Source organism: Elgaria multicarinata, chromosome 18, assembly GCF_023053635.1.
Source record: "Elgaria multicarinata webbii isolate HBS135686 ecotype San Diego chromosome 18, rElgMul1.1.pri, whole genome shotgun sequence".
In the NCBI taxonomy this organism is placed as follows: Eukaryota; Metazoa; Chordata; class Lepidosauria; order Squamata; family Anguidae; genus Elgaria; species Elgaria multicarinata.
This window is the reverse complement of record NC_086188.1, coordinates 8,406,538-8,420,212: the sequence shown is the minus strand read 5'-3', so window position 1 is coordinate 8,420,212 and position 13,675 is coordinate 8,406,538. Positions and strand designations below refer to the sequence as shown.

The window sequence follows — 13,675 nt, the reverse complement described above, 5'->3', positions numbered from 1 at the left end:
TGAATGTGCAAACATCCTTAACTATTCGATTCAGGCCTGGCCAAGAGTATTTTCCCAGGGCGGGGAGAGATCTGTGAGCTACAGAAACCACCCGGGGTTATTTGGATCTTGCCGGCAGAGAGAGAGAGAGAGATATCAAGAGGGAGATCAATGGCATCTTTAATTTCCAAGCATCCATTTATCCTTTAGCTGAAGTCACCGAAAGCGGAGTATGCTCCCTACGAACAGAGTCAAATACTAACAAATACAATTGGCAACAGCTACACATCAGTCATTTTAGCATATTTTGTATTTCGTTTAGGTATAAAATGAAACACTGGCTGATCAGCCTTTTCCGATCCTAGTTGATTTGAAAGATAATGGAAGGAAAATGGCTGGGTTTCCACAATTGGACAACCAGCACTCAAGGTTGAGTGTGGATTGTTGTTGAAACATGACTTGTGTTGTGTGAACCGAGACGTACTGACAAACCATGGCTTATTAGCCATGAACAATCCATGAAGAGAACCCATGGTTTGTTGTTGGTTTGTGAAGAGTGGGTTGTTCATGGTTAACAAACCATAGGTTTGTTGGCAGGGCTGGGTTCACACAACACAGCAACCTTCAGGTCAACAACCCATACTCAACCTTGAGTGTAGGTTGTCATGTTGTGGGATCTTAGTTAATGACCAGGTTTGTACAACCGCCAGAGCCCACTGTGACTTATTTATACAGAACAGACCGCATCTCAGCCTTTATGAACAAGGTCATCCATAACTGAAATCTGAAAAACCACAACTCTTTTCAGCGCATAATTTACAGGTTTTGCATTGCCTATTCCGCATCTTTTCAACGTTGCTGCAAAAAAAATATTTCAACACATTAGGGATCTTTTCTGGTCAATTTGAGTCCCTTGTTGGGGCAAAAAATGTCATACCCAATAGCCCCAAAAGACATAGGCCACAGCTAGACCTAATGGATGGATGGATGGATGGATGGTGTCATGTCTAGCCCTACTCCCGTTTTAGAAGGTCTTTCAAGTATTTAATCAGAATCAGACTCTGAGGGAGAGGACCAGGCCCCAGACACAGGCCAGCCTGTGCCCATGGGGGAGATACCTCTCATGGTTTCTTCTCCAGCTGATCCTGATCTCTCTCCAGAGCTGATCTTGTCAAGGGCAAATCATACAGAGACAGTGAAAAGCGAACATTCTTCTGAAGGAGAGGCCACTGAGGCCACAGCTAGACCTACGTTTTATCCTGGGATCATCCAGGGTTCGCCCCTGCCTGAGCACTGGATCCCCTGTGTGTCACCTAGATGAACAGGTTTGACCCCTGGACGATGCAGGGATAAACCTTAGGTCTAGCTGTGGCCATAGTCTCAGCTATTCATTTTTACAGAATGAAGGTATTTTGTGGGGTGAAAGCTTCTCACTATCAATGGCCATTGGATAGTCATTATCACCGCTTTTTTCAGACCCGTGTCCCATGGACTACATTGGCCAAGGTCTTCAGGGGTCATGTACACAGTCGTAGTGCCAAAGGGCTCTAGACAATTGCATCCCCTAACCATCAAGAGTAGGCATGGCTGGGTACCTGCAGAAGGCCCATACCCCAGGAGGGGCAAACTGACAAGTTCCTCCTGAACTTGTTCCTCTTCACTCACCTGCTTGTTCACCTGCCTCTTGCTCTGGCCCAGAAAATGGTGATGGTGAGGAGGAGCAGGAGATGCCCCTGCCCACGGGCTCTCTGCCTGGCAAGCAAGTGGTAGCGTTGAAGAGAAAGAGCACGAAGAACAATATAGACTCACTGAAGGGGGGCATCAAAGGCGCCTTGCCCAAGGGTCCTCAAAACTCTGGGCCCTCAAAACGAAGAGCCCTGCTGGATTAGACTAAGGGCCCATCTAGTCCAGCATTCTGTTCACACAAGTGGCCAACCAGGTGTTGACCAGGAACCCAATAAGTAGCACACAAGGCTAGCCAGCACCCAGGGCAGGGCCTTTTCTGAGGCAGCACCCCAGTTGTGTAACTCCCACCTTAGGGAGGCTAGACTGGATCCATCTCTGCCTAGTTTTAGGCTGGGTCTGACCATTAGGACCCTCTCACTTAGATCAGGGCTGTTGGGCAAGTCAAGACAAGAGTCCTCTGGAGCTGCTCCTCCTCTTCACCATGGCAACCTGCTTGTTCACCTGCTTCTCAGGCTGACTCTTATAACAGCAATGGTGAGGAGGAAGAGATGCCGCTGCCTACTTGCCCCTCACCCATTCACTAAATCCAAAAGGGGAGTGGTCACAAGAATAGGTGTGCATGTGTAAATGTGTGACCCTTCAGACGACACGCTAAGCCACAGTGGTTATGCATTTTCAGCTACACATTATGGCTTTGTATGTTGTGGCCCACTTGCGTTGGCTGCCTATACGTTTCCGAGCCCAATTCAAGGTGCTGGTTTTAACCTATAAAGCCTTACATGGCTTGGGACCACAATACCTGATGGAACGCCTCTCCCGACATGAAGCTACCCGTACACTGTGCTCAACATCTAACATCCTCTTCCAAGTTTCTACTCCGAGGGAAGCTCAGAGGATAGCAACAAGGGAGAGGGCCTTTTCAGTGGTGGCCCCCCAATTCTGGAATGATCTCCCCGACGAGGCTTGCCTGGCACCGTTATCTTTCCAGCGCCTGGTCAAAACTTCTCTTCTCCCAGGCAGTTAACAACATATGCTGAGTTTTTAACTGACCCCAGAATAGTTGTTTTAAATGGATATTGTTGTTTTTATGCTTTTGATGGTTTTAAATTTTTGTATATTTGTTTTTAATGTTTACTGTTTTTAACCTTTGTAAACTGCCCAGAGAGCTTCGGCTATGGGGCGGTATAGAAATGTAATAAATCAATCAATAGTGTGAACCATGATTTAGCAAGTCACGCGAACCATTCCTAACCGTGGTGGCTACATAACCACGGTTTAAACACACTCACTAACCATTTGCTGCAAAACCATGGCTAACCATGGCTCAGCGCGTCGTCTGAACAGGCCCCGTGTGCCCTTTGCAAGCCAGATTCAATTTGCAACTACAAAATGGAGGGCACGGCACATAACCACAAGAGAAGAGAAGAGTATGAAGAAACAACAATTAGAAATCAATTTATTTTCTTAAGTCGGCGTTATACAATTTAAAGCAAGAACAGAACAGAACAAAACAAAAAGTCACATGACACATTTTTTTTTTTAAAAAAAAGGCAAAATTATCAAGCATAACCATGTGGAGACCAACACAGCACACTCTCTCACACAACCGTGAACATTCACGTTATTAGCTAGAGGTTTCTTGAAATCTAGTTTAAGACGCTACATACAAAAACGCTGGAACAGTAACAAATCCATTGAACAATCGTGAATAGACTAGAATAGCCACTTCCGCTTGAATGTTCTTTTTTCCTTTAAACTTGTCTATTGTTTACTTTACAAAGCAATAAATATACTGGTTTCCCAACAAAACAAAACCCAACAATGTTTCATGCTACATGCGGTTAGACTGGGGGTGTGGGGGGAATATAAAAATTGCCAACTTGGTGGCAAATACGACTTGCCTCTCTATTATTTTTTAATCCAAGCACAGTGGCTAAATTTCAAGTATTGAGAAATATATATATATATACACACACACACACATATATATATATATATATATATAGGTTGAAGTTCTGTAAACCATATATTCTTGTTTTTCTTTTCTTTTTTGTAGCAATGACGAGGGTGAATGCGGACAACTTTGATACATTCAAGTAACTAAGTACAGCTGGAACGTGAATCCGGAGCCAGGACAGTGACACACTTCTGCTCAAGGCGTGGCTTCAAAATGCCATATCCTTAAAGTGATGGGGCGGGGTGGGGAGAAGGCCATGCTGTTGATTTAGGAAGCAAACCTCCGGGGGAAAAGCTACCAGGGATATCAGCCGCGAGTTTGATTGTGATGCAGGCTCTGTTCAGGGACGCCTCCAGTTGCTCTTGACCAAGTGTTCTCTGATAGGTCTTCACCTACATCAACGGGGTACCTCATTGTGTGGATGAAGTCACATGGCGGTGGCAACAACATTCCGATCGGCGCTAGGCGCCATTTTAATTTCCCACAATGCTTCCAACATGTCACTCCAGGGCATTGTGGGAGACGTAGAAAGTCAGCCCCCACTGGGACCCATCCACCCAATATTGGGAGTGCTGGCAGGGAGCAGGAATTAATGAGGACTCAAACAGGCTTTGATGGTGGGTCCTTTTAGAGCCATAGCAACTGCCCGAGGATGGCATATGATGGCGCCTGACCTTGCTGAGTCCACATGTACCCCCCGAGGAGTAAGTTCATTTCTTTCTCTCAGGTTCACATGTTCGGTTCTGTTTAGACTAGCAGTCTCTTGTCTCCTGTGCTTGCTATCAGTGCAGACGTCCAACTGAACAAAACGCAGGGCTATTGAAGATCTGGCTAGAAGGCGTGTGTGTGTGTGTGTGTGAGGGAATTAGGGTGGCAGGTTTCAGACAACCCATCACCGAGACTCATGGCTTTGAAAACCTTTTGACTGAATAGAAACGGCGCCCTCAATTCACTGGGCAACGTTTGGGTCATGATTTTCTCAAGCACTTCTTAGAAGCTTTGATGGCAAGTGCCATCTTTCTTTGAAGAGGTAATCCCCTCCTCTTTCGCAAGGGGGAGAAGGCCTTTCCGAAGATGGCGTCCGTTTCGACACACACATGCACACTTTTTAAAAAGGTGCGTTTTCCTTCCAAACGGTTGTGTTGACTCACATGCAAACTGATGTAAATTCAAATTAATTGCTTAAAGCTCATGCAATCAACCAAGGGACAGAAAGGACGGGACGGGGGTGGGCACTTGAAATTTCCAATATGGGGTCTAGCAGCCTAGGTTTTGCATGAAAAACCTAGTAGGTTTTGCATGAAAATGTGGCATCAGCAAAGAGAAGGGGGAAAATACAAGGACCTGGAGAATATCTGAATGTTAAAAATAGGGGCTACAGTGGAAACATTGTAATGACGTGGTGGGCAATTTGTGACCTTCTAGATGTTTTGGACTACAATTGGCCATGCTGGCTAGAGCCAATAGAAGATGGAAGGCCAAAAGATAGATCTGGAGGATCACAAGTTGCTAGTAGGCTTCTGCATTTATCTACTGGTTCTCTTTCCTTCCTCAAGTCCCGTATTGGTCGTAGGCCGTCAGTGCCAATCCAATCCAATGTACCGCCAATGCATTGTGAATCCTACTACCATAGCAGCCGTTCCATACAACATAGTCAGCTAGTGTGAACCCAGTCCGGCATTTCCCCAGAGCTCTCATACAACATCAGAACATTCCTGCCACCACCACGACTGGCACTCCTGCAGGAAGCATTGTTACACTCCGTAGACATTTCAAAGGCCAGAGAATCTCTCTTCTTTGTACATGGCTGAGGCACGGCAGAGTTGCCACCGAAGCAGGCCGTGAACGGATGAGGCAGGAGACGCAGAGATAATACTCAAACAGAGCTGGCGCAAGGGAAGGATTGCATCAAATGTGCCGGTCCCACGGGGTGTTGTGGAGATTTCAATGTATTTCTTTTTCTGGCGCCAGAAGGCCTCTTGCCAGAAGCCGTGAAGCTGGTTTCCAAGTCGGTAAGATTGTTCCTTGCATATTTTTGAAAGGGGGGGTGGGAGGAGAAGCACACACAAACACGCCGGAAAATAAGTGATGACGTCTCAACTCACTGTGTGCAAATAAATATATCTGACCCACTCTTCTAAAATCAAAACACACCTAATCCTGAAAAGCCAGGATTTGTTTGCCAAGGGTGCTTTTCTAGCCTAACACAGACAAAATACTGCTGTAAATTGGATCCATTCTATACAAAACACACACACGCAAAACAACCCATGCGCGCACACACGCACAAAACTCACCACAGAAAGATAGCCCTCGGGGGTCTGTCTCTTGCACATTTGTCCGGAGCTGCAATGCCCTGAGCTCAAACGCACACCCACAAAAAAACACAACCCTAAACGCGCCTCCTTTCTTTTTGGCTACTCAGTTGCTTTAAAAATATGGCTGGGGAGGGAGTCGAAAAGGTAAAAGGAACAGCTGAAAATGGGGTTGTTTTATATAATATACATAAAACAGGAAAGAAAGGAGGGGAAACCCAAATGTATCACTTGTAAGCATACAGGACCTTGTCCTTGGGCTTTTAGAAAGCACGAGTGGTGTGCCCATTATAAAAGAAAGAAAGGGGGGGGGGGAGAACAGTAAAAGGTAAATCAAATAATTTGGGGACTGAACATGTTCAAGTCAGCCCCGCTTGTCACGGAGAGAACACGGACTGTGTGATTGTTACTTCCCCCCCCTTCCTCACAAGCATAAGATACAGTACAGTTAAAAACACATACCATTACACTATACATTATCTCGTCTACATATTAATACATATTAACTCTGGTAATATATATTAATATATATGCGCAAACACACATACACACTCGTAGTGCAATTTTTTTTAAAAAAAAAGAAGAAGAAGAGAGGAAAACAACCACCCAACAACCAAACGAACAAATAACGACATATCAGCAAACCGGGGTGGTGGTGGAAGGTGGGGGGGAAACAGCATTCCTATAAATTATGACATTTCTGGAACACTGTGGTAAGCTCAGTGTCCCAAAGTTCAAGTTCAAATCGTCCATAAAGTGCTCCTTTTGTTTCACAAAGCTTGTGTGTGTGTGTGTGTTCTTTTTTATTTCCTGTCCCTCCAGTGTGTGTGTGTGTGTGTGTGTGTGTGTGTATCGGGAGGAGAAACACAGGGCAAAGGGATGATTTAATCTGGTCATCAGCCCAAAACAGCACAGATGCTTTCTCAAGAGTGGGCTATATCCATGCATCCAACGAATGACCCCCCTCCCTTGGGGTGTAGAAAATATTCTATCTAGAAGATTTTGGCTTCTTGAGACCGATGCGATAAAGGTCCGAGTCGCTTTTTTACTCCTCCGATTCGCTTTTAGAGAAAAGACTTTTTTTTTTTAAAAAAAAGAAAGTTCTTCTATGGTTCTGTCCGTGTCCACACAGTAAACAAAGGGCCTCTCCCCGCCCTGCCCCACATCCTCCCACTGTTGTCTGACGCGCAGGTGAGGTTCCCCGAAGTCAGATTTCAAAACCGGCAATGGATGGACGGACACCTGCTCAAGCCAAGGTGAGTGGGGGCACCCCCAGGTGCTGTAGAATCGCTGCTCTACTTCCCATGCAGTGAGCGATGAGAGGCACAGGCAGATGTGGAGGGGGGAAAAAAAAGGGGGGGCAGTGCTCCAGAAAGCTCCTGAGTGATTGGCGATCGGGCAAACGGGGTCAAAGACGTGACTGGCCTAGATTGCAGAATGACATTCGTCCTAACCAACAGCTTCCCCTTCGGGATGAAACTGCTTCGTTCTGAGAGCGGAAGCGCTCGGTCGATCCACCGCCAGCAGGGAACGATGGCGCCTCCAACTCTCGGGGCAACGCCGGCTCGACGGTCCTCCTCGCCTCCAAAAACGGGCACGAAGGAAGTTTTATCCGGGGAGGTCAAGGGCAGGCCTCCTGCATCCATGATCTACCTTTCCGCCCAGTTTGTATTGCAGCAAAGGGACTGGCAACCCTTCCTGCTGCTGTCCCTGAAGAGGAAAAGAGGGCAGAGTGGACATCCAAACCGGGGGAAGGTCTCCTCGAACCCATGCCGAACCATCGCAGCCGTCCGAGAAATCTGTCGCCGCGAGGCCCGCTCAAGTAAGATTCGCCTTCTCGGTGGCAGGCGTTGGAGAGACGGAAGGGGGACCCACCTGCAGGGCAGGCTTTTCATCACGCACAGAGCCCGGACAGCAAGGCCGAAAGCCTGCGCTCGATACACATTTTACCTGAAGAGAGAAACGGGTAGGGGGAAGATTAGGTGGGATTCGCTACCAGAAGGTAGCCACCAATTTGGATGGCTTTAAAAGGGGAGACATGATAGCGCTCCTCAAATACTTGAAAGGTTGTCACACAGAGGAGGGCCAGGATTTCTTCTCGATCCTCCCAGAGTGCAGGACATGGAATAACAGGCCCAAGTTAAAGGAAGCCAGATTCCAGCTGGACATCAGGAAAAACTTCCTAACTGTTAGAGCAGTACGACAATGGGATCAGTTACCTAGGGAGGTTGTGGGCTCTCCCACAAAAGAGGCCTTCAAGAGGCAGCTGGACAACCATCTGTCAGGGATGCTTTAGGGTGGATTCCTGCATTGAGCAGGGGGTTGGACTCGATGGCCTTGTAGGCCCCTTCCAACTCTGCTATTCTATGAAAAGGGCTAGGCAAATTCTTGGAAGAGAAGGTTATCCATGATTACTAGCCCTGATAGCTCTATGCCACCCCTAGTATCAGAGGCAGTATGCCGGTGTACACCAGTTGCTTTGGAACATGAGTGGGAGGGTGCTGTTGCACTCATGTCCTGCTTGTGGCTTTTCCATGGGCAGCTGAGCGTCCACTGTGTGAACAGAATGCTGGACTGATTGGACCCTCAGTCTGATCCAGCAGGGCTCTTCTTACATTCTTAAGCCTTCTTATTTATTTATTATTTATTAAACTTAAACCCCACTAAAATTAGTCAGCCATATGTGGAGTGCATTTCAATACTCCATAGTGAAGGCTACTGATATCTGGGCTGTATCAGAGCTTTCGATCCAGTATGGCAAACTTGATGATATTGCTTTATCTACAGTAATTGGTTTCGTTCCGCTGTCATGGAATAATATCGTCTTTCGTAGAGGACGAAGCCATCAATGGTTACTAGTCCTGATGGCTATGTGCTACCTCCAGTATCAGAGGCAGTAAGCCTATATACAGAGCCTCGTGTGGCGCAGAGTGGTAAAGCAGCAGTTTCTGCAGTCAAAACTCTCCCCACGGCCTGAGTTCGATCCCAGCGGAAGCTGGTTTCAGGCAGCCGGCTCGGGTCGACTCAGCTTCCCATCCTCCCGAGGTTGGTAAAATGAGTACCCAGTTAGCTGGGGGAAAGGTAATCATGGCCGGGGAAGGCAACGGCAAACCACCCCGCTCTAAGGCCTGCCAAGAAAACGTCAGCGAAAGCTGGCGTCCCTACAAGAGTCAGTAATGACTCAGTGCTTGCACGAGAGGTTCCTTTCCTTCCAAGCCTATATACACCAGTTGCTGGGGAACATGGGTGGGAGGGTGCTGTTGCACCGTGTCCTGCTTGTGGGTCCCTGGCTGGCCACTGTGTGAACAGAGTGCTGGACTAGATGGACCCTTAGTCTGGTCCTGCAGGGCTCTTCTTATGTTCTTACCCTGTTTCCCCGAAAGTAAGACATCCCCCGAAAATAAGACCTACTTCCAGTTTTGCCTCTCGCTGTAATATAAGGCATCCCCCCGAAAATAAGACCTTTTTTTTTTGTTCAACAATAAATGTGTACCGTATTCTTCTTCATGGAAAAATAAGACATCCCCTGAAAATAAGACCTAGCGTATCTTTGGGAGCAAAAATTAATATAAGACACTGTCTTATTTTCGGGGAAACAGAGTAGTTTGTTGTCATCTCACCCCAGCAACAGCAATATTGACAGCGTACATATCTGCGCGGTGTGTTGTGAACTGAATTACTATGCATTACGAATTGAAATGCAGTGACCGATCGTCTTACAAGCTTGTAAAATTGCTCTGCAGTTCACAGCAGCGGGCTCTGGCTTTTGCCTCCGATTACGGAAGAGATCCTTTATTGTTCCCCCAGCCGATGTCCTGCTACTCCTGAATTCTCATTTAGCTAAGAGAATTTCTCAAACAGAGTCTGGAATTATGGGGGTTGTAGTCCAACACACCAGGTTGGGGGAAGAGGCGTTAAAAACAGGAATGCCGAAAGTGGCCCCTTGAGCTAACACTTAAAAACAAAAACGTGAGACGCTTCCAGGTTCTTAGAATCATAGAATCATAGAATAGCAGAGTTGGAAGGGGCCCACAAGGCCATCGAGTCCAACCCCCTGCTCAATGCAGGAATCCACCCTAAAGCATCCCTGACAGATGCTTGTCCAGCTGCCTCTTGAAGGCCTCTAGTGTGGGAGAGCCCACAACCTCCCTAGATAACTGATTCCATTGTCGTATTGCTCTAACAGTCAGGAATTTTTCCTGATGTCTAGCTGGAATCTGGCTTTCTTTAACTTGAGCCTGTTATTCCGTGCCCTGCACTCTGGGAGGATCGAGAAGAGATCCTGGCCCTCCTCTGTGTGGCAACCTTTTAAGTATTTGAAGAGTGCTCTCATGTCTCCCCTCAATCTTCTGTTCTCCAGGCTAAACATGCCCAGTTCTTTCAGTCTCTCTTCATAGGGCTTTGTTTCCAGACCCCTGATCATCCTGGTTGCCCTCCTCTGAACACGCTCCAGCTTGTCTGCATCCTTCTTGAATTGTGGAGCCCAGAACTGGACGCAATACTCTAGATGAGGCCTAACCAGGGCCGAATAGAGAGGAACCAGTACCTCACGTGATTTGGAAGCCTTTGGTTCCCCAAAGGCTTGCAACCACGGGTCCTTACATTTATTAATGTTCTCGACGTCCCCTTGCTCAGTGATGATGTTCAAGAGTCCCTCCATCAACAGCAATGCCTTGTGGTACCTTTGCACACAGTCCTCTCGGTGATGGAACATCTCGTCCAGCGCTGCAGCCTGAACCTGGAGAGGGGGAAGCTTTCCGTTGTTATCCTTATCCTGCCACTGAACATCGGTTCGGTGGATTGGACCCGCACCTGGGCAAAGATCTGGCCTGTCCCGCAGGTGCAGTGCCAATTTTCATGGTAGCGCAGTGGAAGCGGGAGGCGCCGAGGCTGGCGGGGCGGGAAATCCGCTCCGGGTTTCAGTCACCTCCGGTCAGAATTGCAAAGCACCTTGGATAGCTCCTTGAGAGCTCGGACTGGTTCTGATGGAAACCCGGAACGGATACACCACCCCACTGAATCGGCTTCCACTGTGGTAGCTTCCTAAACAGGTAGACAGGTGTGGCTGCTCCATCTACTTTGGCATTCTGGACAAGCAGAAGGAGGGCCAGAGAGGCTCCGGGGGGCTGGCCGCCTCCTTGTCCTGCCCTCCTGAAGGAGGGTTGCCATGGGCCAACTTGTCTTCGTGACAGGCGGCATCGCCTGCCTTTTTAAAACAAGGACCGTGTCCCCTTATGCTGGCTATCGGTGGCCTTTGCCAAAGAGCAGGGGGAGGAAATGGTTCAAAGGTGAAGGCAGAAAGCACAGACTGAGGCCACCTCTCCACGCTTTGGCCCCTGGGAAGGAGAACATGAAGAACCGGAGTCCGGGATGGCAGCTAAACAGGAGGCCCAGGTCTACCAGAGGTCTCAGAAGTGGGAGACACGGACGGCACTTGCCTAGGCCTGACGGCGAGGAAGGGACCAATGAGCCGCAAGGACCACCAATTTCACTTAGAGCATCTCGGGAAATCCTTCCTGTTAGGGCTGCTCCTGACCATTCACGGTACTGGTGTGCAGCTGCTTCGAGTGCCATTGTTTATGTTTCATTGGTAGGAAGGCGGAGTATTACTCAACTCAAATCAATGAATACTGGACTCACTGGTTTGCAGAGGACTTTGAGGGAGTGCATCCCGCCCACCGCCCACCAAAGACAAACCGGAAAGCCAGATGTAGCTGCTTTATATCAAGTTGAACCATTGGTCCACTCTGGCCGGTACTGTGACCAGCAGCAGCTTCTCCAGGCTTCCAGGAGAGGACCTTCCAAGCTCCCGGCTATCCTTTGATCCCTGGAGAGGCCAGGGCTTGGAACTAGGTCCTTCTGCCATTACTAAGCCAGAGTCCTCTCTCTCCCCGCCAGAGAGGCTGTGCCCCATGCAAAGAGGGCACCCCAGAGGATGGTGGCCTCCTCTTTCACTCAGCAAGCCCCACCGATCCCTTGCTCCTGAACATTGGCCTTGGTAATCCGTGCGGCAGCCCCCTGGGGAGGCGAAGCTGAAGCGGTGTGGAATTCCTCGAGCTAGGGCTCAGCAAATGCCACCACACTCCACCCCCATGCACGCCCAGAGCCCAGCCGCACGCCGGAAGCACCTTCCCTACCATTTGCACGGCGTGGCTGAAGATGAGCTTCTCGGCCGTGATGCTGTTGATGCGGTCCATCAGCTTCTGCTTATCCAAGAACCACCTCTGCAGCCTCATGTTCAGGCAGTGGCAAGAGGACACGCTGGATTTGTACAGGTCGTTGAGCTTCTTCACAACTAGCAAAGAGGAGAAAGCAGAAGAGCCAGCTAGTCGCGCCGCCGTGCTGGAGAGTTTCCGTCTCCTGCTGCTCCTCATTCACAAATCGGTTGTCCCTCTTTCTCTCTCTCACACACAGTGCTTGCAAGGGTACGCCTAACCTTGGGCTGAGACACCCAACCCAACATTGTCAACTGACCAAACCATATTTGACTAAGCGTGATGGAAAAAGTTGGCTTATTTATAAGGCCAGGGTGTTTGAAGGACCACCTGCACCCATATGGCTGGTGTGGTGTAGCAGTAAAAGCAGGAAGGGAGCTAGGGCCCTCCAGATAGTGTTGAACTACATCATCCCCAACCACTGGCCATATTGGCTTGGAGGGGCCAACGAGAGTTGCCAGTCCAACAACATCTGAAGGGTCACAACTTCCCCACCCCTGGACTAACGTGTCAGATTAGGACTGGGGAGATCCAGGTCCAAATCCCCTAATGACCCGGCTCACACACTGCGGTGGCAAATTGTGGGTTGGTTAATTAATTAATGTGCATGCCAGGCAAATTCCACAGCCATTTTGAATATTCAACCTTTCCTCAAGCAGATTGGGGGTTTCTACATGACGGTCGAACCCGGACACTATAGGTTAATCATGGATTAAATGACTCACAGATAACCTATTTATTTATTTATTTATTTATTTATAACATTTGTATCCTGCCCTATATCATTAAGATCTCAGGGTGGCGTACAGATAAAAGCATACAGTATAAAACAATAAATATACACGGCTAAAAACAAATGAACCTAAAACGAGTAGTTAGATTATCTGCGGGTTGTTTAACCCATGATTAAACTAAAGTGCCTGGGTTCGGATGTCACGTAGCAACTTTCGATTGGAAGTTATTCAAAAAGGCTCTGGCACATGCTTGGCACATGCCTGGTGGTTTAGTTCATTAACCCACCATTTGCTGCCGTTACATGTGAACAGGCTCAACGTCTCTCAGCCTAACCTACCTTGCAGAGTCGTTGTGAGGGTAAAATGGGGTGGGTGGGGGGAGAAGAGGACCACTTACACTCCTTGGAAGAAAGGCGGGAGAGAAATGTAATTAATTAAATAAAACAAATTCACTAAGACCTTCAAAGGCCCTTCTCCAAGTTCTCCTACTTTTACAGGTGAAGTAGGTGGAAACCAGAATGAGGACCTTTTCCATGGCAACATTACCCCATTTATGAAATATCCCCCCTAGAAAGATTTATGTGTAGTGCCCTCTGTTAGGTTTTTAGGCACCTTTTTATTTGCCAGAGTGTTTTGTTTTTTTAAGAAAAACAAAGAGTCATTTTCCGTTTGATTTGTTGTACAGCAGCACCACGGGAAGAATCCATTTATCTTCTTTTGATATTCCTTCCACTTTTGCTTTTAAAATGACGCCTGTCCATTGGATAAAATGTACGTTGCTTTGTACAT

The 13,675-nt window shown here is 47.9% G+C and overlaps 2 protein-coding genes across 3 annotated transcripts in view; both read right to left on the bottom strand.

Annotated features, from left to right (window-relative positions):
* Nucleotides 1-13,675, bottom strand: part of PUS1 (pseudouridine synthase 1) — a 364,184-nt gene that overhangs the window by 17,374 nt on the left and 333,135 nt on the right. The gene's annotated exons all lie outside the window — the stretch shown is intronic.
* Nucleotides 3,094-13,675, bottom strand: part of ULK1 (unc-51 like autophagy activating kinase 1) — a 110,938-nt gene continuing 100,356 nt past the window's right edge. For both annotated transcript variants that reach the window (XM_063144390.1, XM_063144392.1), the window contains exons 26-28: nt 12,075-12,232; nt 10,540-10,675; nt 3,094-7,887 (exon numbers count right to left, since the gene is read on the bottom strand). In XM_063144390.1, the coding sequence (XP_063000460.1) occupies nt 7,832-7,887; nt 10,540-10,675; nt 12,075-12,232 (350 nt within the window). In that variant the 3' untranslated portion in view covers nt 3,094-7,831. The remainder of the gene's footprint in view (nt 7,888-10,539; nt 10,676-12,074; nt 12,233-13,675) is intronic.